Here is a 23,042-nt window from a genome sequence, read left to right on the forward strand (position 1 = left end):
GCTATATTGAAGTTACTAGTTCCCAAAAATATTGCCGAAAGGTGAAATCTTTAAAAATCTAATAATATTTGATTCATTTAATAACGGAAGCAAGGAGGCAAGAAACTTGACACTGTCAAGATAGCTGTCAAGAAATCTAAGACGTGTTTTTTTTTAACTGTTCAGCATTTTTCCCAGACTTTGAAGTTTTAGATGAGTTGGTGAATTTCTGCTCGATTGATTAGGATGAGTTGTAATGATTTTTTTCTCCTTCTGTCGATGGTAATTTCAGATGGGAGGGTTTTAAAGTTGGTTCTAATGATAATCAAATGAAGAGCGCATTTTTACAAGGTTTCAGTGCCCGTTTAAACCAAAAACAGAGAAACAATTGGGAAACATTTCTGTCACAACCATATTTTGAGGGGGGGGGCTTGGTGGGTTCTCTTAATAGAAAATGTTTTAATGGGCTTGGTGGGTTCTCTTAATAGAAAATGTTTTAATAACATGACAAGTATTTAAATTCACTTTAGAGGAAAGAAAAATTGAAATACGCAACTGCACTTTGTTGATCACAAAAGGAATGAAAGGCAGTTTAAATACAGTACACCAAATATTGTCATCTTTCATAACACTTTCCTCAATATTCAGTCAATGACTTATCCTGATTTTCTGTTTAAATTGGAATAGCTTTCACAGAAAAGTTTTTTTTTTATGTACCAGGTACCAAATTTAAAAAACAACAACAACAACAACAAGAGAGTTTTTACCAAGAGAAGATTGTTTATGACATTTAAACAAAGACGATCTACTTCCCCAAGTGGCTGAATGTAATGGTTAAATTATAGACCACACGGAAATAGAAACACAAACGATGTTGTTTTTCACTATTATGTAAACATTGACATTTTTAAAATGACATACCCAAATCCTTTGTCCTTTATTAGAACAAAACCAAATCCCTCTGCTTTCACATGCCATAAAATTGTCAGGTCAATGTTTTAAAGCTTCCTTAAACAAAGGTCTGTGCTTAAACAGAGGTCTTTGTTTTTGTTATATCATGTAACAATCATGCAAGTCAATGGGGCCACATGTCCAAAAAAAAGCTCCAATCTTCACAAATGAGCCGCCTTTCCATGAGCACGTTTTCAGTCCCTTTTATCTCCACTTTATATTCATGATTTTATATAAACAATACACTTAGTTTAAAAAAACACAAAACAAATTTAAAATATGCTCATGAAAATGCACCTTTGCCCTTTCATTTGTTAAATAATCGTTTTCAACTTTTAATCTTTCATCTATTCTACAAACATAGAATCAAGTGCCAAAAGTGTCCAAAACTGTTATTTAACACAATTGGCAGAGTCTGTGCCAACAGTAAGTTTCTCAACAACAAGCTGATATATTCTAAATATATCTTTGAAAATGTTGGCTTTCAGTGAAGTTGCCAGTGGAAAGTTACAACATCCTGAGCTCATAACCCTCATCAACACCAACTAAGTCAAAAATGTAATTGACTCAATAATATAAGTACATTTACAATCCAAATCATGACATGCATACTTTGCACTTGTTCTGTGACTAAAATCTCACATACATTGTAGATTCCAATTTAACAGAAGTCACCAAAAGTGTTTCTATATTGTTAAAATGCAGTGGCTTCTAGTCTAGGAGTTGATGAATTTTATTAACAATTAAAAACTATTGAAAATCACAGGTTTTTAACTTGCTGAAATGTAAATGTTTAAACGTACAATTTCACTTGTTTTGGTGTTGCTGTAAGTAGGCAGCATTAGTTACTAGTTGATTTTATAACATTACATTTATCATAGTTTTCTCTGCATCATTCCATCATTCACCCAATTCTGAGAAGATTCCAGATATTTCAAAACATTTTTTTTTCACCACACATGCCTCCCAGCCTTCAAATGTTTGTTTTTCTATCACCCAAACTTCCTCAATTATTCAGGCATTTCTTGTTTGAGTGCAGGAAAAGCAAACTTTAATTTCCTTTCCAGCGGTTAATATGTCACAGATTAATCCGAGTTTATGATGGAGAAATCAAGTAGAATGTCTTGGTCTGACTTTATGTTGTTTGGAGTTTCTTTAACAGTCTGGAAACTAATGGTTGTCATTGGATTTCTAACCATAACTACGCAGGGAAACTGTGTGGTTTCAATTCCACTACATTTTCAGATGGAACAATAGAAGTCCATGTAAACTTGCTGTAGTCATGTTGCCTTGTGAAAGTGAATTTCAAAATGATGTACTCTGTTATTTTATTCAAAGTCATGTCCTTGGCAGAATACCCAGGAAGTATTCCTACTTTCACATTCAATGCTTGTCATGCATCTGATCGCTTGTAATTCAGTAACGCTTGTCATGTTTGGCTCAGCGGTTGCTTAATTTGCCTTCCTGTGGACAGCAATGTCTGAAATGCCAGGGATTGTGATGGTAAAGTTCAACCAACACCGTCAGCTGTGTGACACAAGCAATATGTGGTCCACCCCCACACCCCCCCCCCCTTCCCTTGGTGAACTGCTCACACTGCTGTACTGTCTGAAATGACAATAATTTGTCATTGGGAGCTAGACATGATGTGCAGTGGACCTCTTGCAAAGCAGGGGGGGGGGGAGTTGTGTGCACCCCAAGGGTTTCCCATTTCCATAGCAACACACTCTGTCATGGCAAGAGTACATTGTAATTCAATTTTGTCACTCATGAAAAAATGATCTTGTCAGCAGATTATGAACGTGTCAGCAAACAAGTTAAATGTACATGTATGATGTAAACGAGTTGGTCCAATGTCTGGAGTCAGCGCACCCCCCCCCCACCCCATTTCAGATCATGCCTATAAGTCCTGTTTTTTTAGCAATTGAAAAAAATACCTTTGAACTGGTATTAATGCCCTTCCCGACGCAAAGCTATCAGCTTCCCAAAAGCACTCTCAAGTTTCTTTTCCATGGGCACATCCCGTCAGTAACCCTTGTTAATTCTTTCCTTCATTTTTGTTTTTACTTTAAGTGACTTGTTGATAAAAAGAAATACTTCATTGCTATAAACTGACAGCTGTCAAGCCAGAGTTTGCATCGCCTTGACACTTATGATGGATGAACATGCCAACCTGGTTCATACAATTACATGCTCTAGTGCTAGTTGCAACACTAAACTATGACCAGAGTATACAAAGGTCCTGGTTCAGGCTTAAAGTTGCTCTGCAATGCCCTTCAATAAAAATTTTTTTTTTTATATTTCACAACATTTAAATTTGCTTGAACCAAATCCCCTCCGTTTTTCCTTTGTTGGCCACAACCCTCTGGGAGAAAAAGGCTTTTAGTTTTGGTTGATTTTGAACCTCTAATGCACACAAACATCCCCCAAATGGGCTGCACGTTATTCAAAATTTGGGAATTAATTATTCTGTAACGAAATGTGGGAGATTGTTTTAGTTCCAAATTTCAGTTAAAAGTGAACAACCATACTTTTGCCTGGAAAATAGAAATTTACAAAAGTCTATTTTGAGGATGATGGGGAGGACAACTTTAAAGAACCCAAACTCTGAAACTAACTTTCTTTGCCACTTGCTGTGATCCTGCTGAAAACATATCAGTACCCTACAGTGGACAGGTCTTGTTTGAAAGACCGTTTCCTGTCAGTTTGTAAGATTCTGTTGGACTCAGGAAGCTTCAGACTTTGCTGTTGATGGATCTGTTGGACTCCAACGTTGAACTATTTTTGTTGACCTTTTATTTTTCTTTGGGTTGGCTTCACCCACTAATTTCTGATTCTGGATTGCCAATCTTCAGTGATATGGAATTAAATTGAAATCAGTTTGATTGACACTTACGGTACATATGTTTGTACCGGTACTTCACTGTGTTAGGATTCTGTAGCTAACATTCATCAGGGTGTTCATTTCAACATGAAGAGGTTTTTAATGCGTAGCATTCAAAGCCTGATAGATATACATTGTACATCCACTTACAAAACTTGAAAATAATACAAACATTGATTGACAAAGTTTCATTCAAAAGAAACAATGATTTATTTCACTTTAGCTGCTGATCAGGATGTTTACAAACTTGCCACAGAGAGGCCATGTGATTTGTTTTCAAATCATTTGAATTTGAACTCAGCAACTTCCCAAAACGTATACTATACACTGATGCAGGAAGATGAAGTGAACGTTGTAATATAATATAGCTCTATGACATTCAGATGTGAGAGTGATCGTAAGTTCATTGACGTATGGTACTCAGTGTGTAATCAGTTATTGCATCAAGATTAGATTAGGAGGCATAATTGTCAGATACATTGACGCATGTGTTTGCTTTTCATTTGACATGCGTCATTAATTTTGGAGAGTTAGCCGGTGCGATTAATCTGACAAACATTCAATATTCCTTGATGCAAAAAAAAAATAGTTTAGTTTTAAAGGTAATATACAACATTTGCTTTTGCTGTACTTTTCGGAAATGATGGATTTGAGGGTTTATAGCAAATATTGTACCTGTTTAAAGTTTTGTGTTCATAAATGCTGGAAAAACCAAGAAAAAAAGCTGTTCTTGTAGTCTGGTTCCCCGACCCTACTTCAGAGGAAACGGAGCAATTTATAGACGCCGGGAACCAGTCTAGCTGGCTTGCACCTGTACCGTTCACAGATGTGTAATCGATTGCCAACAAACTGTTGACAAAACTAAATTTGGTAAATTGGGATTTTGAAAAAAGTCGGGTTTTTTCCGAATGATGGTCGGCCCACCATCGTTGGAAATGGATACAAAAATGTCACTTTTCTTGAAATTGACAACACATCAGCTGCCATGATTTCACAGGGTGCTTGAGACTATTATTCACTTACAGTCAAATAAGATATTTCTTAATAATTTGGTAGTTTTGTTTTTTTGATGTGTGCAAATGAGTTTATTTTATAGTACAGAAAGATTTATTTGCAAAGCATTCAACGTTTATTAATGCAGCACTTTATGTGAATGTTTGCATCAATTTATTTTTTAATGAGATCTCTCACTTGTGATTGGTCATTTATTAAATTTCTGGTGTCTAACAGTTGTTGCCTGCTAAGTGGCCAAATGATGATGATAATGACATCTGTCATTTATTTCACTTTGTTTCCTGGACTTACATTTTTGGAGGCTGTGGTTCACTTTTGATATTTCCTTGTTCATTACTGTTTTTCTAAATAAAAATGTTTACAACCAATGAGTCTAAAGAATCTCAATAAAAGCTCACTATAGACCACAGCAAACTTGTTTACAGATTTAAATATTGAGGAAAAAAGCTGTCTTGATGCTGCATGTACCAGTATATTACTTTAAATATGCTTGAGTTTGAAAATACTGATGTGTTACAACAGCATTTTGAACACTACAATTTTGAGGAAAACATGGAAAAAACAATTGGCTCGTCGGCAACTGACAGGCATGACGTCAAAAGTGACTATATCTCGAAGCATGTCCACTGTCATTCCTTTGTAATTTCTCCAGCTTTTAGTTTGGGTCACCCAAACTGTGATCATTTTCTCTTTCTTAGCTTCGTTTTCTATCCCTTCTTTGTATAGCCCTCACCTTGAGTGGCCCTTAAATAGTACCTTGCGATTTGCAACTCTCATACCAAACACAAGAATTACCACCATCAAAAACAAACATGAATGCTATGCAGTGTGCATCCCCGGACCCCACGGGTCTGACAGAAATATGACCTTGAAAGAATGATGCTCAGACATCCCAAGTATCCGTCTCCCGGACCGCATCCAAGATTTCCCGCATCCAAGACTTCCGGCCCACATAGAGAACCAAAACCGCAGACCAATCCAAAGATCCCCCCCCCCAACCTCCCTTCACTGACTCCCTATGTATTCCTCCATGCCAATTGATTGATAGCAAGCAGTCAAGGTGAGCTAGATTACTACCAAGATTGGCGGCCGGATCTTCATACTTAAACCATCAACTAGCACCGCCTCTTGACAAATGGGGATGCTTGCTGATTGACAAAATTTGTAGGGAGAATTATGTCTCCACCTTCCACCCCTAACCCTAAGATGCCAGGAGTGATGTACATGTACATGTAGGAGATTGTCACGCTCATCTGTTCCGGTACTTACTTGTGCAATCCTTGGTTTAACTTTTCCCACCAGCTTGACTGGCTGTGACCAGAGATAAATAGGATACTATCACAGACATTACAACACAAAAAGTGCTTTGATATATTTTAATTACCACCATCATCAGACAGCGTCGTCTTCGGCAAACCGGTCACGTTTATCGACATAATGAGCCAGCTAGTCAAGTTCTCCTCTGGAATCCTGAAGCCCCTCAACGAAAAGGTTGTCCCAACATGACCCTGAAAACATCCATCGAGCTAGAAACTGGTCTGAGTTGTCCATCTCTTTCCAACACTATGCTTGACAGGGACAGTTGGGCCCAACTCATCAAGTCATCATGAAAATGAATGAATGAAGAAGAATGGAGCTTCTATTAGAGCTGCAAATAAAACCAGTGCACTCATCAAATGGGCTCCGCGCACAAGTACCCCCTCAACGGTCAAAAAGAGAGTGTTGAGGGAGACCACTGGGAGAGACATTCAAACACATTGCCCAAGATGCATGATGCTCACACGAAGACGCCATGTGTTTGTGCACATTCAAAATATAATTAGACGTGCTTTACTTCGAACTATACGCGCGCCGCAACCAGTCTGCGCATGCAGTGTGTTCCATCGAGAGGCTCTCGAAAGTGGTGAATAAGCGCCCTCTCTTGTTTGCGCACGGAGCCCATAAACTGTTCAGCTCAATTTTTGTTTGGAGTGAAAGTTAGAATTGGTGGCTTGATATGCTTATATGAAGACCACAAATGTTTCTACCATTCAATAAAATTCACCTTCAAAATCACAGTAACCAGTCGAGCTTAAAAGTCAATCATTGAAATTAAATATAACTTCCTATAATTGCTCATTTGTCGTTTATTACATGTTAAGAAGACAGAGATTTGAAAGTTAAATCTTAGAATTATATAAATATGATCACGTCATTTTAGTCTTTAATTTGAAAATTCAAAAATTCTGTCTCAATCCCTTTTTCCCCTGTTGATACAAGACTTAGCCATGACACTCAACTCTTAAAATCCCAACACAAAGTTCTTTGGCTTTTTAATAATAAAAAAAAAATACAAATCTTTGCCCCACAAAGCCCTGTGCCTGGCTCTAAAGCTAGAAAGTCTTGACAGACCAAAAGAAAATGAACATCAGGTCGTAACCAAATATCAAGACATCGAAATAAACTCTGGGCTCGGATGGGACAACAAATGCCTCCTTCAACCTGGTAAATTGGCCAGGTGCTTGTGTGACATTTTTCTATTAAAATGCACCACCTCCAGATTACCATCCACATCTTCAGTTTCTCGATCATAACACATTACAAGAAATTCTTTCTGGTTAGAAGAAAATCCGGAGCATCTTACCAGAGAGACCTCTTGATATTACCCCGCAGGTGTATGTGTTGCATTGGGCAACGGTAACTGGGCCAGAAAATTGAAATGCCTGAAATGTTTCTCCGGTGCGGTCCTTGAATGTGCACGGAACTAGAACGCAACATGACTGCTATTAGCTATCCAACATAAAGTGTGCCATGTACCGGTAGGTAGATGGTCCGTGGGTAGATGGACCGGAATGTGGCTGACTCTCTGAGGGAAGTGCCCGTGGATTTTGCCCGTGATTTGCAGCTTTGAAAAAGCAAAATCTTGTAATCCACACAGCGTCACTGTCAACATGATTATTTGACCTATGATTTTGCACACCTGGGATCGACTGTTTGATATGTTGACATTTTGGTAGCTAGAATTATGTTTACTGGATGAATGTATAGGCAAAAAGTGTTGACAAGGAAAACTTAAGGGGGTGTAAGACCAATATACTTTGGATTAGGATGCTTGCACAGGCATGCATCCTACATGTAGCTACATCTAAACTCTACCTCTGTCGACTATCCCTAAACCCTGAACTCCTAGCCCCTTACCCCTAACCTCTGAACCCTACCTATCACCCGCTTATCATCCCCCCTATATTCAACCCATCTCTCACCCATATACACCCGTCCCTAATTTACCAACCGTCCCTTTACCCCTAACCAACCAAACCACCTCCAAACCGTCCGTCTTGATCCATCAATTATTTAACCCCATCCTTTCAATCTCATAAACCCTGTTCCTTCCCAAGCCACCAGTTCCTATCGAACCCATTTGATTGCCCTCACCAACTCATCTACATGTACCTGTTTTTTTGTCACTCCCATGTAAATCCTTCACAAAACCTACTCACAGCCCCGTAGCCAGCCCTGAGCGTCAGGGGGGCCAAAGTACCAACTAGGTGGGCCCATGGGGCCAATTGCTCGCCAAGGGGGGCCCGGCCCCACCAGCCCCCCTCCCCCTTGACTGACGGGCCTGCCTACTCATTACCCCCTCCAACCATCCAAACCCAACCCCAAACTCAATTTTCCAGCCAATGTAACTGAATTGCAACTCCTGAATCTGGTATATTACCAGGAACATATGAAATCAGATTTTATAAGCAGACGCAAATTTGCTTCCGAAGTTTCCAAGAAATGTTTCCTCACATGTTTTTTAAGACGTACATGTGTCAGCAAGGTTTATTCAATTATTTAACGGAACAGGTGAGGAACAGCCTTGATAATGAACGGTTAGATCGCCTTCACAAACTGATTACCCCACAAATGCCAGTCAAGTGTCACAGGGCTGTCAGGCAATTGTGGACTGATTGCTAGTTTATCTTGTTAAGTCTTCCTTGAGGCTGATTTATACTTCGGCTTTTGGGAAAAAAGAAAGAAAAAGCAAACAAACAGAAGGATTAAATTTAAATCAAAAGGATCAGCCGTCACACACGGCATGTTAAATTGCACAATTGACATGTCTAGGAACCTTGTCCAAATTCCGCGGCTTGGAAAATATGGAAACCATTTGCTTCAACCTAACATTTTTTTGTCCCTAGAGATATTAATGAAGAATTTTCCTGTAATTTATTTTTGCTCTTTGAGGTAATTCCAAGAAAGAGCCGATGATAAGAGGACACTTCCCTTTTTGGGAATATTATGTTTCAATATCAGTTACATTTAGTGGTGGTCTCTTTTGGGAATTTCAAGTCCATTATTTATTTTCAGAAAGCTGGTCTGGGGCAAATATATTGCCAACCAAGATGCCATGCAGTTCTTCCTTGTGTCCGGTAATCAATTCAATGAAAGTGGGCCCTCATGTCCTCTATTTGGTTGGATTTTGCCCGTAAATGTTCTGAAAAGAAACAATTGTGCATCGAAAGAGCACCATTGGTTGAATGCGACACTCGTGTGAGTGGAACCCCCCCCCCCTCATGGTGTTCATGTATGCAACTGATCAGTGACCCCAACCGCACTATCAAAACAACAGAATTAAACAGTTCAGAAAAGTATGTCGATTGAAACAGTGGTCAAAACACAGGATATAATCCTGATGCTGATAAATGAGATAAAATAAGGGCAAAGGGACATTAGGAAGCTTTTTGCCATTTTTCAAATCTAGGCGTCATGAGCAGGTTTGGCTTCAGGCTCCAGCCTCTTGATTTTAGGCCCCTGGATTTTGAGATACAGGCTCAGTACTGGAACAGTTTTTGCTGTGGGAATGTTAAATACTGTAATACAAAGCCAAAGTCTTTCCAATTGGTTGAAACATGTAAAGCTTACAAATGGTTGTAAAGAAACAATGGAAGACTGGAATGAAGTCAACATTTCAGAAATGGCTGTAATAGTCTTAGTAGTGCTATTTAAGGTTTGGTTAAAGAAGAGATTTTCAAGGACTTAGGAAATGTGATTCCAACCCAAATAGACTTGGAGCTCCATTCTCGACATCACTGTGTGAGCAGTGTTTTGATTGGTCCAAAGTTGAGGCAATTTATTATCGCCGGCCAGCAAGCGTAATGGAAGCATTAATGTGAAACTTACCCGACAGAATCACCTTCAACCGCTATCCATCCGTCATGGTTACGTGGATTTTATTGGGTCAGCCACGCAAACTGATTGCTTTGCCTTGTTACCCTGCTCAGTCCATCAGGCTGCCTTCGGCTAAAATAAACCTCCCTCCAGTATCTGAGGAATGCCCCATGCCTCCTTGTAACACTCTCCTCGTCTTGGGCCGTCACAATCCCAGATATTTTTGTTGGGAGAATTCCGACATGTGTTGAGACTGGCTTGCATTAATGTCATCAGAGAAAGAGCGCGACCCTGCTGGTCCTGTCAAATGAGTGATAGCGATTGCTAGGGTCAAGAGCATGGATGCTGCAAATGTCTGAAATGAATTTGAAAACTGGTTATTGAAGTGCTTGTTTAAAGGTGTAGATGACATGTAGACACGTATACATATGATCAAGAGCTGAAATCTCACTGGTACAGTCACCATCAAATGTCAGCCTCTAGTTTTCCTGATTTGAGGGTAGATAGTTGATATTTGGAAGGTATTGGAACTATTATGAGGCGAAGCCGAGGAAACTAGTTTCAATACCCTGCGGAGTTAACATTGGCCATCCACCCTCAAACCAAAATCAGAAAACCGATAGCAAGTACTTTTTTGTATATGCCTTGTGCACATGTGCGTTTGGCATGTTTGGGGTGCAGATTAAAAGTGCCATTGTAGGAAAGCAAATGGGTTTGAAACCATTCGTTCATCCGTAGACTTTGAACCCAACCAGAACAAAGGATTAGTGATGTTCCTTTACTAGTTAAATAGAAATGGTCTTGTTTCTTCATCATTTTTCAGGAAGTGGATTTTTAATAAATCAGATCTGCCCCCTTTTTTCTTCGAAATTTTCTGCGGTAGCAAAAATTATTACAGAGTACCAGAGCGTCAGCTCTGATAATTGCAGCAATTGCAATTTCCTGGGAGCGACATTTGATTTGTGCACCTATATTTTCAGCTTGTCAATATTGGCCCTGACTAGTTTTAATTGGCCTGGGCAAACAGATGTCAACATAGTAAGCCTTAATTGGCGGCCCGCCCCAAACGTATTGATGATGATTGGACCCACATTGTACGCCGAACGTGTTGGCACGTAATCGTCAAGGACTTTCACAGGAAGCGCTTTTTGAAAAATTGTGTCGCGATAATTGCAATCACATGGGAACAACGAAATGGCTAGCAAATGCTTCACACACTTCAGTGTTCATTTGTATTGTTACTTATGAAGGAGACAGCCACTGTATAAAAATAGATCTAGGGCTGGTTCAATCATGGGGGAAGGACAAAATATTTAACCCCGTAATAGTTCCCCAGGAGTACGGTACCCTGCTAAATCCAACACAGTCCGACGGTTACTCATAGTTTCCTGCTCAATCCAACACAGTCAAACACAATACAACATACCAAGTTGTTGGGTACCTGAAAATATAAAATGACTGCTGCTCAATCCTACAGAATCCAACTGCCTTATTTTTCTGTTGCCTGCTGAGTCCAACAGAATGTAACACAATCCAACTGTCCATATTATTGGTTGCCTGCTGAATCCAACTGAGTCCAACTTGGCGTTATTTACTAGCACCCAACAGAATCTGACTATGAATGTTTTCTGTTGCCTGCTTAATCCAACAAATTCCAACTATGTTCCCTTTAAGTTACATACTAAATCCAGCAGATTTCAACAGGTACACAAGGGATTTACTGCTCAGTTCCATCAGGATCCAACAGAGATGTAGAATAGTCGAATCCTGTTGGATTCAGCAGGGTTAAAATATTTTCAATTTGGCCTGAGATTTCAGATACACAGATCCATGTCTGTAATTCCAGTCATAAATCCCCGTCCAATTAAAAAAAATAATAATAAAAAATAACAATCCCTATTTATTTTTACTTGTTTTTGGTTTGTTTATGAACATTGTTGGTATTTTTGGTGGTGGGCGAGTTATTATAAGCCTTGACATTTTTTTGTCAGTTTTTGAACTACATGTACATTCTTTAAATTAGAATCCAACCCTTTAATCAAAGTTTTACAAAAATCACATCAATCTCGCAAAATGAATTTGATCGAAATTTGACAGATGGCTGTCTTCCATTCCCATTCCCATTGTACAATTGTACAATGGCTCAGCATTCCTGTTCAAGTTGAAGCAAGCCTTACAGCGTGCTTACAGTAACAGAATCTGGGGTCACTCTTTCTTGCTAGCAGGAACCGGCAGTTACTAGTGTAGATCACATGACATAACTTGAACGCTCGATTGGCTTAGTTGTGGCAATATTAGCCAAGAACTATTACCGATCCTGAAGGGAGTGAAAAACAATATGGACAATGTGAGATAAAGAAACACGTGATCAGTGAGGCTCTCTCTGTACAAGTGGTTTTACATTCCACTGATTCTAGGCAAAACTAGATTGAAAAATTTCAGGTCGTTAAGAATTTTGTATCTTGGGTTGTATGATTCTTTTGTCATTTCGAAAAAAGTTTGATATTTGAGTTAAATTTTGTCCTTAATGCGAGAAGAAGTTAGAATGAAGACATTGACAAATTGGGACCACCAACAGAGAGATGGATAGCTCATATAAGTAGAGGATCGGTACATGTAGGGTGTGACTTCTGTCATTTGTGTTAACCTTAACTTAAAAATAGTTGTTTATCGTCAACTAAACAAAAAGTCACTAAAACTGCTCACAACCATTATAGACATAGTTCAAAAGAACACTTTAAAACAAAGAGCAACAGAAACGACTGCTCTCAATTTAAAAAAGAAAATCAACCCAATTGTATTTCATGACTGAGGATTTATTGTGCCTCATATGAAGCATTATTGGAAATGACCATTATTGCCATCATTATCCCTTTCATATTAAATGAAAGTTATTGCAGATGGAATTGCTTTAAACTGAAGCTATTCACAAAGTACACACTACCTTCATATTGTCCGCTGTACCGTTTTATGGATTATATTAAAAGGGACTTGGTTAACGTTTTGTTTGATGAGGCATTTGCAAGGACGGCCGATAACTTGATCAGGGCTCCTCACATAAATGTGTACCTAAAATTGGCTTATGTGAAGTCGTGGATGCATATTAAGGGAATTGCCTGTAGCGCCAACTACATGACGGTAATTGTGATTGAAAGCCGGTTTAGATAGCGAAAAAGTACACTGACCTTTGTCTGTGCATGGAATAGAACTGTTATTTAGATATCAATTTCAGCGTTGCTTTGTTTCTGTTGTCAATTGCTGTTTACTCCAATGCAACATCCAGACTGTTGAATTTGACACTGGCAATTTTGCAGATGAATATGTTGATGATTTCTTTAGGCACGTGCAGTGATCATTTCACTTCCACTTTCTTTGCTTCTGAGTTTTTAATATTTGAAGTACACACTGGCAAAGTGTAGGCGAGTGTATAACTAATAATTCAGTGGCATGGCCTGTCTTTGTCACCGTTGTGCACTTTTTAATTGGATTGTTATTAGGTTTCGCAGAGATAATTTGTGTAAATTAATGATCATTTATTTATTAACTCTTCTCCTATCCTCTTTAATTTTGTATAATAGATTTGACCTTACAGTCGTAATAAAGTGTCCATCTTTAGTCGCCACAGGCAATAAATGCAATCATTTATTTCTGAGCTCATTTTTTCTTCTTCATATTTTGTAATTTGTTCATTCAAAATCAGTCACTTACCTTGCACAGAAATTACAAAATGTAATTCATCACAAGTCGTTTCTCTCACATTCTTTTTCTTATATCAAAAGGAAGTTTTCATGAAAATTTGTTTTAGTATGTCATCTTTTTTGTGTGTGTTACTTCTTTCTGGGAAAAACAATGTATGGTGCATCCACTTTTTTTTTTGGAGGGGGAGGGGGACTTTTTTTAATCCCACGTTTTGACTGTGGTGATATGTATGTGGCTTATTTGCGAGTAGTATAATACGTGTGTAAATGGCACCATCAACGTCAAAATAGTCTGGTCCCTCCCCAAAAAAGATTGTTTTTCTGCGACCAAAAATTTGGGGCAACATTTTTAAAAACAAATTAAAACTTGTGAGCCCCCGACCCTCCCCCAGCCAAATCCTGGGTGCACCGCTGAATACCAGTATGATCATTCCAATGCCATGTACTCCGTTTGATTGTTTTTTTTTTCATCCTCAATTTTCAATTTTCCATAATCCTGGCAAGTTATATTCTGGAAAATCTCTTCATGCAGGGGCTAAAGTGCCTGTAGACCAATCCAGGCATGTTTTCAATTCTATCACGGTGGCCCCCTTCAATGGCTAAGGTATTGTGCTAGCTATTGTTCAGATAATCTGTCTCAGGGCTGTTGTTTAGATAATCTGTCTCAGGGCTGTTGTTTATACATTAGCGCGCACAATGATTTATCCATTGAAGGGGGTTTAGTGAGCATACGATACAGTGATCACATACCTGGGTTTGTCTGTATTAGGACATTGGCTCATGAGTACATCAATTTTAACTGTTTGTCCTTTGCTTTGTCCTCAATCCTACAGATTCTTAATCGGTCGGGAGAAGGACAGCGAGAACAGTGAAGTGGCTCAGCTCATCTCCCAATCTCTACAGAACGACAAAAACATGAGGGAAACCACTCCGGTAGAAAGCCCTCCCGAGTCAATGGTATGGCCCTATAACTACAACAGCTATAGCCCCTCCTCTCTCTTCAGGAGAGCCAATGGCTTTGTGAGTATATGGTCACATGTGGCATGATGGACACGCCTGTGGATGGTTGCTGTGGTGACGTGCCTGTGATGTACCTTGGTAGATGGATTACGTTGGATTGCGTTGGCTCGTGTGCAACTTTTGAAAAAAGGAGTTCCGTTGAAAATATTCCTTTGATGTTGATGCATGTTGTCAATATATTTCTGCATGCCATGTTAAGCACTGTCGATATCAGAATTGTCAAAAATTGATATATCGGAAATCTAATATTGAAAATATTCGATTATTGATTATCCCATATAAAAGTTAAACACTTTGATTAAAAAACAAAACAATCTTAAGTCCCAAGTTTCCACGGCTTTCTCTGGAGCATATTGCTCAAACTTTAAAACAAATCTCAGCACTAAGAGTTTGCCCAGAACAGGCGTTTTTTTTATATGTTTTTTTATAGTTTTACATTGGGGGAGACCGTGAATTCTAGCGAATGCAGAGCACAAAGCGCAGCCACTTGGCATTTCACGATGTTTTTATTTTGGGGCACAAGTTGCCACCGACTTTATTTCATTATACAGCAAACGATAAATACAAAGTAAAAACATAAATGGGAGATTTATTTCGACAAAAATTTCGATATATCGATGGTGCTTATGTCATGTTGTTATGTTCAACTCCCTGATGATTGTTAGTATTATCCAGAATTGAAAAAAAAAAGACGTAGCCATCTTGTCATTTTGCCCAGAAAGCCATTTGCACTTAATGAAAGCACGTGTTGGCCTTGTTCTGGAGGTAATCATTTTAACCTGTCCACCGCCCTCTGTTGTTTTTTGTTGACAAAAATAACAACTCTGAGTATTGCAAACAGGCCCCAAGTCTGAAGTTGTTAATGGGTTATAGAAGTACATGGTCATGTCAGCCTTGATTAATGAAGGAATTCTGTAATAATTAATTCCTCAGTACCCCTAACTCAAACCACAGAGCTTTAGCTGACAATAAATTTTTAACTTAAATTTGTTTTTAATTGTCAAAATCCCCTTTGAATGTTTGTCTTGGGAGGGATGTCATGGGTATAAATTAGCACCTTGAGTACCTAATTGTTGGTAAATACGTGTGCTTTGTAAGACTCCGGTATTATCATTATTCCTACAAATGTACTTTTAGGGAGACACGTTAGCGTAGAAAATTCGGTAGTAGGGAGACACGGGCTTAATAGGGAGACACCTAGGTGTCTCCCTATTGGCGCAGCCCCCCTTTAGAGACAAAATTTTGCTGTCGCAATTGGGTTATATTTGTTGCTCGTGGTCTAATTAGTAAAAATACCGAAATTCGTGGAAAAAGGACAAGGGAATATTGGGTTAGGGCACATTTAAATCGGAAAATTTTTGTGCACAAGTCTGTGGGAAAGTCTCCATATTGCCCCATTGCCGGTAATTATTATTACTACTATTATTTCTAAGTTACGCAAAGGTACATGTATGCATTATACCAAAAAACACCTCTTTTTTTTAATGAGGAAAATAATACAGACATGCTGGGCGCATGAGAATTACATGTAGGAAGTGGTTTAACTTGTTGTATTGCTCTGTACTCTTGATGTTTTTGTTTTAAATTTTGTTTACTTTACTTTTGTTGTTGTTTGCTTCAGTATATTTAAACGTTTATTAAAAGTAATCATTGATGATTATCAGTGTTTCATTGGGTTAATTGGATGGAGAGGGACTTTTAATGTTTTGTATTCTTTTACAAAACTATGGCTAACTAGTCCTGTTTTTAGTTTGCTTTTATGAGGGGTTTAGTTTCATTGTGATTTACGGTATATGAATAGCTTCCCTTGGTAGAGATAAATGCAACCATTCATGAATACCGAGCAAGCTGCTAATCTCTTATTCTTTGGTTTATACTTGTGTGTTTACCATTCCCCATCCAGCCATCACCAGATGATGACGACATGAAGCTGGACACCCTCAACGAGTCCTCAGAAGGTGACGAGGATAGCCGATTGGTCATTGACACGTTTGATCTGGACGAAAGCCTTAGCAGTGATTCAGCCAGCAAGCCCACATCACCGTCGTCTGACCAGGCACCAGACCATGCACTGGCTGATATGAGGGTCAAACTGAAGGAAGCACAGTACAAGAACGCTGTGGCTGAGGCTGAGATTGCCAAGCTGAAAATACAGGTAGGATAGGTACTAGACATGAACTGAAGGTTTTCTTGTACCGCCAGAGTATTATGCACTACAGGTAGACATGTACTAGACATGTACATTGCACTAACAGGTAGGCACAGAACACTTACAAAACTTGAGCAAGAACTATCTTGATAGTTGGACACGTCTACTGACCATTTGCAACCAGCTTGCCAAAGTTGTTCACATCGCTGATTACAGTATCCATGCGCATCAAGGGACGTTTTGATCATTGTTTAAAGGGAATGTACATCATTCGCTTTTGCTGTAATTTTCGGAAATGAACTATTTGAGGGCTTATAATAGATCAAATATTGTTACACTGACATGTTTGAAGTTTTGTGTTCGAAAATGCTGGAAAAACCATGAAAAACAAAAATGTTCAAGTAGTCTGGTTCCCTGACTCCACAAAAGATAAAATGAATCAATTTATAGATAATGAAAAATTGTAAGGCAAGGTAACCAATCTAGCTGGCCTGCACCCGTTCATGAACATGTAACCAATAGCAAACAAAATTTGGACTGAAAAAATGGTAAATTTGGAGTAGTATTTGAAAAATAGTTAGGTTTTTCCAACGCTGGTCGGCCGACCACCGTTGGAAATGTATACAAAAATACCATTTTCTTGAAAATGACTTCACACCAGGTGCCATAATTTTACAAGATGCTTGATACTGTCATTTACCAACATCCTAGTAAGGTATTTTGTAAAAACTTGGTAGTTTTATTTTTCGATGTTTGCAAATGTTGTATATTCCCTTTAAACTAGAGATGTTCACACTGTGCTGTTAGTGCACAGGCGTAAGTTACCTGACCAATCAACACTAGTCGACCTATGGTCCATGATTGAGCTTGCACTATAGGTAGGGCTGGATACTACATAAGTTCTGTTCTCTTTGGATAGGCTGTGCAATATGCCAGACAGAGAACCACACGTGTACAATGCTAGGTTAATTTGGTAGAAGTATGACGATGGGCTGGATAGCTCACTTGGTAGATCACCAGAATGGTGTTTGCAGGTCATCAGTTCAAATCTTCGAATAAGTCAACTTTTTTTGGTTCAGTGGAATATTAATTTAGACATTATTGACAATCATTTAAATCCCGAGTCCATCATTTGCAGCTATCCAAAAAGTAACTGGCGTAATTATTGTTGAAAAACATACTTGGTTGAAAGATAGTATAAGGGGACTAAACTCCCTGTGAAATTATTCTTTCTGGCAAGCTGTCATTCTGAAGAAATCAACAAAAGAAGGCCTTTCCAACGATGCGTCTTAAGAAGCACCATTGGAAATTTCCATTAGTAGTTCATTATTTTATTCGGCGAAGCGCGCACAAGCCTTGACACGATGCACACGCGCGTGCGGTTGCTATAATTCGTCGGATCGGTGCGCGACATCGCGTAGCTGCAATCGGCTCAGTGAGAACGTGTCTCGGACGCTGAATTCAGGCCCAATTCAAAACATGATCCAGCAACTTTTGATTTGAAATCGAGATCCTAGAATGCTGTTTTTCTCGAAATATACAGCTGAAGCTGAGCTGAAACTTCATCAGGTTAGTTGTTCAGCACCCTTCTTTAGATTTTGAGCACTTTTGTTGCTTCAAATGAGCAAAATGCAGAAATTACAAATGATGGACTATAGCTTTAAAACTTTATTCACCAGTACCTCACAGTCCATCCAGGAGATAGATGAATTCAATATTAGCATCCAACCTGAGCCTATCAGCGCTAATCATTGTAGGACACCGTGGACCTTTTCTTTTATTTTACTCCTCATCACAAAAAGAAACATTGTGCCCTCAAATTAAGGAATTGAGATGAGAATGTGTACATCCCCATTTAAACCAAGTCTCCAGTTCAAAGAAGACAACAGAAGAGTTTAAATCTCCCTTATTTTAATTCACTCCAGTCTTTAAATCTCCCTTATTTTAATTCACTCCAGACTTGTCCTTGCATTCTGACTGTCAGAAAACATTTTTTTCTGGAATGTTTGTGATTTGCACAGTGACATGACGTGAGCATAGAAAGGCAAATTGCAATCGTTGATCGTAAAACATTGGTAATAAATGGAGGTATTCCATGGATGTGCTCATTTATCAGCCCCAGGCGTGTGGTTGGTTTTTTTTCACCGTGTATCAGTCACGGTCAACTTGGCTGCACTGTCCTAGGAGATATATCAATAGTAGTAACTCCCTAAAGAAGCATGCCATGTGCCTGGAAATGTTGAGATTGCACAATAAATCGTTTTTGTTTTTGCTGTTTAACTGTAGAAAATAAGTGAACTCCATATTAATCTGTTTGGCATTTGTCCCACAGTAATAGCAGCGCAAGAAGTTATCTCAAGTCATCAGTCAGTTGACAGAAGAATGCCAATTGCATGAGAATGTTTATATTGCACTGGAAAAAAAAAACATTTTCAAAACAAAAGAAAGAAAAATCCAAAATGGAATGAACTCAGGTTTCCTCTGATTGGCATTGTTCCACAAAGTTTTTAACAATTGCATGGTTGAGTCTGCTTCTTTTCCTCAGAGGGGGAAGTAGGAGGTTGTTTGCCCCCCAAAATGGTCAGCAGCTTGTTTCCGCTGAGCTTGTTAATGTCTAAGTGCTCCCCGCTTTGGGGCTACCCCTTCCGCCCCTCATTTGTTCTTCCATGGGACCTCACCGGATTGAACAACACATCTAGCTGGCTGGGACCCAAAAACAGTCCCCCACACTTCCCTTCCTCCTCGCTTACACCTCCGCTTCATTTATGTTCCTGATCCTGTGCAGGACTCTGACTTGAGTTGCTTTTGAAGCATTACTGCCAGTGATGCCCCCAAAAGATCAAAATGTTCTACATTTTTGGGGGGGTGGGGGAGTGAGGGTTGTCAGCAATTGTTTGTATGTCTGTTTGTTTATTTGTTCTAGAGAAGCTGAAACAGGTGTTCCCGCCTCGTTGTAATGGGGGGGTGGCTTCCTGTTGTTTTTTTAATTTTATGAAAAGCCATGAATAATTATGCCAATTTCAAAATTTAGCTATTATAAAATCTTCCAAATTTTCTGACCGCCATTAAAATATCCGTAATCTACAGACCAGTTTCATTTTGATACATTACGCAGATTTTTGACAAGAAAAGTGGGGGTAGGGTGAGTACTTTTCAATTCTGGCTATCCCGAATGCACCAGTCATATTTGCAATAATTCATTTTTCCAATATATTTATCAGATCACAATTGAAGTCATCATCACAAATTACCCTGCACTTTCCTTCTGGCATTCAGTAAACTTACCATTTAACAAGACTGCCCAAAGCTCATGTAAACCCACACCACGTCTCATTCTCAAAACACCAGAAAATAACCCATTTTAACACTTTAGGTTGAATTACATGTTATCCCAAATGTCAGCGTAGGAGTCATATTGCCACCCACGCCAAGAAACCCTGAAGTTATCAGCCGATTGACAGTCGTATATTTCATTAAATACCTGTCAAATAATTTACACATCCATTAGAGTCTTCTTACACCAATGGCTTTGTCTGTTCCCCAGAGGCCAGAGCTAACAATCTGTATGGAGGGAGTCGCCTTGTCAGAGGCACCATTCTGTTTTTTTAATAAGAGTCTTGCTATGGGCTTGATTGACTAAGTTACATAAAACAACATAGTCACCACATTGCATGATGTATTGAATTTTTCTACTCATACCACCTCTGGTGTTCCTAACGGCATAGAAGTTAGCAATTTTAAAAGTCAAGTGTGTGTGCTTTTTTCACCAAACATTGATAGCAATAAATAGAAAGGTGCAGAAATAATGATGTTCTCCAAGAAATAGGACCAAAACTTTAATCAGGCTACTTTATTTTTTATCACATTGGGAGGGAGAATGGACAACTAAAAGGCATGTAAGAACATACGTACCTACCAATTTAACAAGCAAATCCTTGCTCAAAGTGAAGATAGGACTGGCACCAAATATCGTGTGGAATTATTCCGCCTGAAATGGTGTCATTTGGAAGAAAACAATAATTGAAGCTGGTTTATTAACATGCATAAGCAACAGAATCCAGTTACAAGATCACAAAAATTGTGCAAACATTTTCTCTGTTTCTTGAAATGTATAAAATTCATTGAGCTGAATCTTCAACAAGTTAGTTGTTATGGACCCTTCTGAAGATTTTGAGCAATTGTGTTGCTTCTAACGAAAGCAACGCACAAAAAGCAAAAGATCCTGTGTAACTTTAAAATATATTGAAAATATATTTTGAGTGTAACCCCCCTATATCAATACAACCATTTGCTAGGGGCAAAAATGAAGATCCATGCCAATTTCTTTTTTCTGCAATGACTTTAAACTGAGCGCCAGCATCCCTGCATCAGATCACTCATTAAACACTGACGATTTCCCACTTTGAAAAGGTCAAGTCCATTACGTGAGCTCTTGGTCCCATTGAGGAGTGGTCATGGGACCTAATGACAACGTCCCCTTACACCTTGGCTATTACACACTACACAGTCTTTATTATTAAAACTGAACATTGCCATCATGTAACCACCTCCCCCCCCCCCCACCTCCTCACACACACACACACTCATTTGGCAGGGGTGTAAATGCTTCCCATCACATGACCATCTATAGGATATTGCACAACTACCCCCTCAATGATGACAATGGGAGAGATATCGCAGGTTCTTGAATGCCGTTTAGCGTTGTGTGGCTGGCGCCCATAAGAACACACCAGGTTGCGAACAGTAAGATGAATCAAATGTCCACGTTCAGACTTCATGCCATGAGTGAAGGCTCCAGTTCCTTCATGTTGGTGAAGCTCTCTACATAGTGCCGTCTATTGCTCCTGAACACAATCCTCTGTCCTTTGTTTAACATTCAAACTTTTTGTCTCGAAGTCGTCCCCATTTGCTGTTAAATCCCAGGTTTGCAGCATTGTTAATGTTCCTAGCATCGTGACTTTGTGCGTGATCCCTGGCTAAATGGGCTTCTGACTAGCACCCCTTGAACAAAGATATTAACAAAATGGGGAACAGCCAACATAAGGCTGGATAGCTCGGTTGGTAGAGCGCCAAACGGCAATCCGGAGATGCAGGTTCAAACCCATGCTCAATTTTTTTTCTTTGTTCAACTTAAAAGTTATTATAATACACCTAGTCAGTTTCCCTTTGAGGTTTATTTGATAGTTTTTGGTAAGAGGTGTACAGTACCTTCAAATGGACAGACTTATGTCAAATTCACCCAACCATTGTTTAAATGGTGCCACCCCCCCCCCCCCCCCCCCCCCCCCCCCCCCCCCATGTCAATACACCACACCTGGTACAGGCCTTGCTTGTTTCAGTGCCATTAATGTTAAACATTTGTGTACTTTTCTCTGTGGGCAAAGGAGGTCATTAATTTCTTTACTTACATGTAAGTGTATATGCACCTCCGCATTTGCAGATAATCAATGCCCAATCCTCAATTCATTGGCTTTTACATGTACATAGGGGTGTTTTTTTGCTCAGCTACCCTTTCAACATTCCATGTTCTGAAGCCTGAATTTTTTTCTGCATTTTTCCTCCAGAAAAAAACAACAACAGTGCAGACTAAAAGGGTTTCCCCTGCAAATAAATCAAACAAGAAATGCCCACCCTCAAACACGGATAAATAAAAGCATCCTCAAACAAATGCCTCACGGTGTTTTAACGCCAAACTTACTCTAATAAACCTTGTCTTTTTGTTTTTTCTTATTTTTTTTGAGTTGCCTGGTGTATTAAATTGATGAAAAGCAAGCAGCTTTACCTGTCTATTCACTCAAGCCCATTACTGCCTTCCTCCACCCCCTCGGTTCAATTGACTTCTTAACCTTAATGGAGTCCCACAAACAGCTTCCCTGGATTTGTTCCAGTTAACGTTTTAAAAACAAAAATAGTGTGGGCTGTTTCAATTGATCTCGATCATCTTCATTCCCACATGGTGTGCAAGGTTTTTTAGGTAAATTGTTTTGAAAACAAGTCTTAAATTTGTGATGTTTTTGACTAATTTTTGTAAAGGAATTTATAAATTAATCTACATTTTTTTGGTTGATGGATTAAAGTTGTTCCTCCCTTTCTCTACTATCTTTGCCAATAAATGTGTAAAAAAAAAAACAAGATGTAAAAAAAAATGACAGAATTATTGAGGAACAGATACTAAACAAACCAATAAAAATGGTGATGGTTTCACTGATTT

General features: G+C 38.9%; 1 protein-coding gene across 7 annotated transcripts in view; it reads left to right on the forward strand.

Moving 5' to 3' along the window:
• The window catches only part of LOC119741614 (neurabin-1-like), an 89,614-nt gene that overhangs the window by 37,418 nt on the left and 29,154 nt on the right, over window positions 1-23,042 (forward strand). For 5 of the 7 annotated variants that reach the window (XM_038217434.1, XM_038217435.1, XM_038217437.1 and 2 more), the window contains 3 exons: window positions 14,496-14,682; window positions 16,586-16,837; window positions 19,947-19,973. In XM_038217434.1, coding sequence (XP_038073362.1) covers window positions 14,496-14,682; window positions 16,586-16,837; window positions 19,947-19,973 — 466 coding nt within the window. The remainder of the gene's footprint in view (window positions 1-14,495; window positions 14,683-16,585; window positions 16,838-19,946; window positions 19,974-23,042) is intronic. The other 2 variants (XM_038217438.1, XM_038217436.1) reach the window with 2 other exon arrangements.

Source organism: Patiria miniata, unplaced genomic scaffold (genome assembly GCF_015706575.1).
Source record: "Patiria miniata isolate m_02_andy unplaced genomic scaffold, ASM1570657v1 HiC_scaffold_5, whole genome shotgun sequence".
NCBI lineage: Eukaryota > Metazoa > Echinodermata > Asteroidea > Valvatida > Asterinidae > Patiria > Patiria miniata.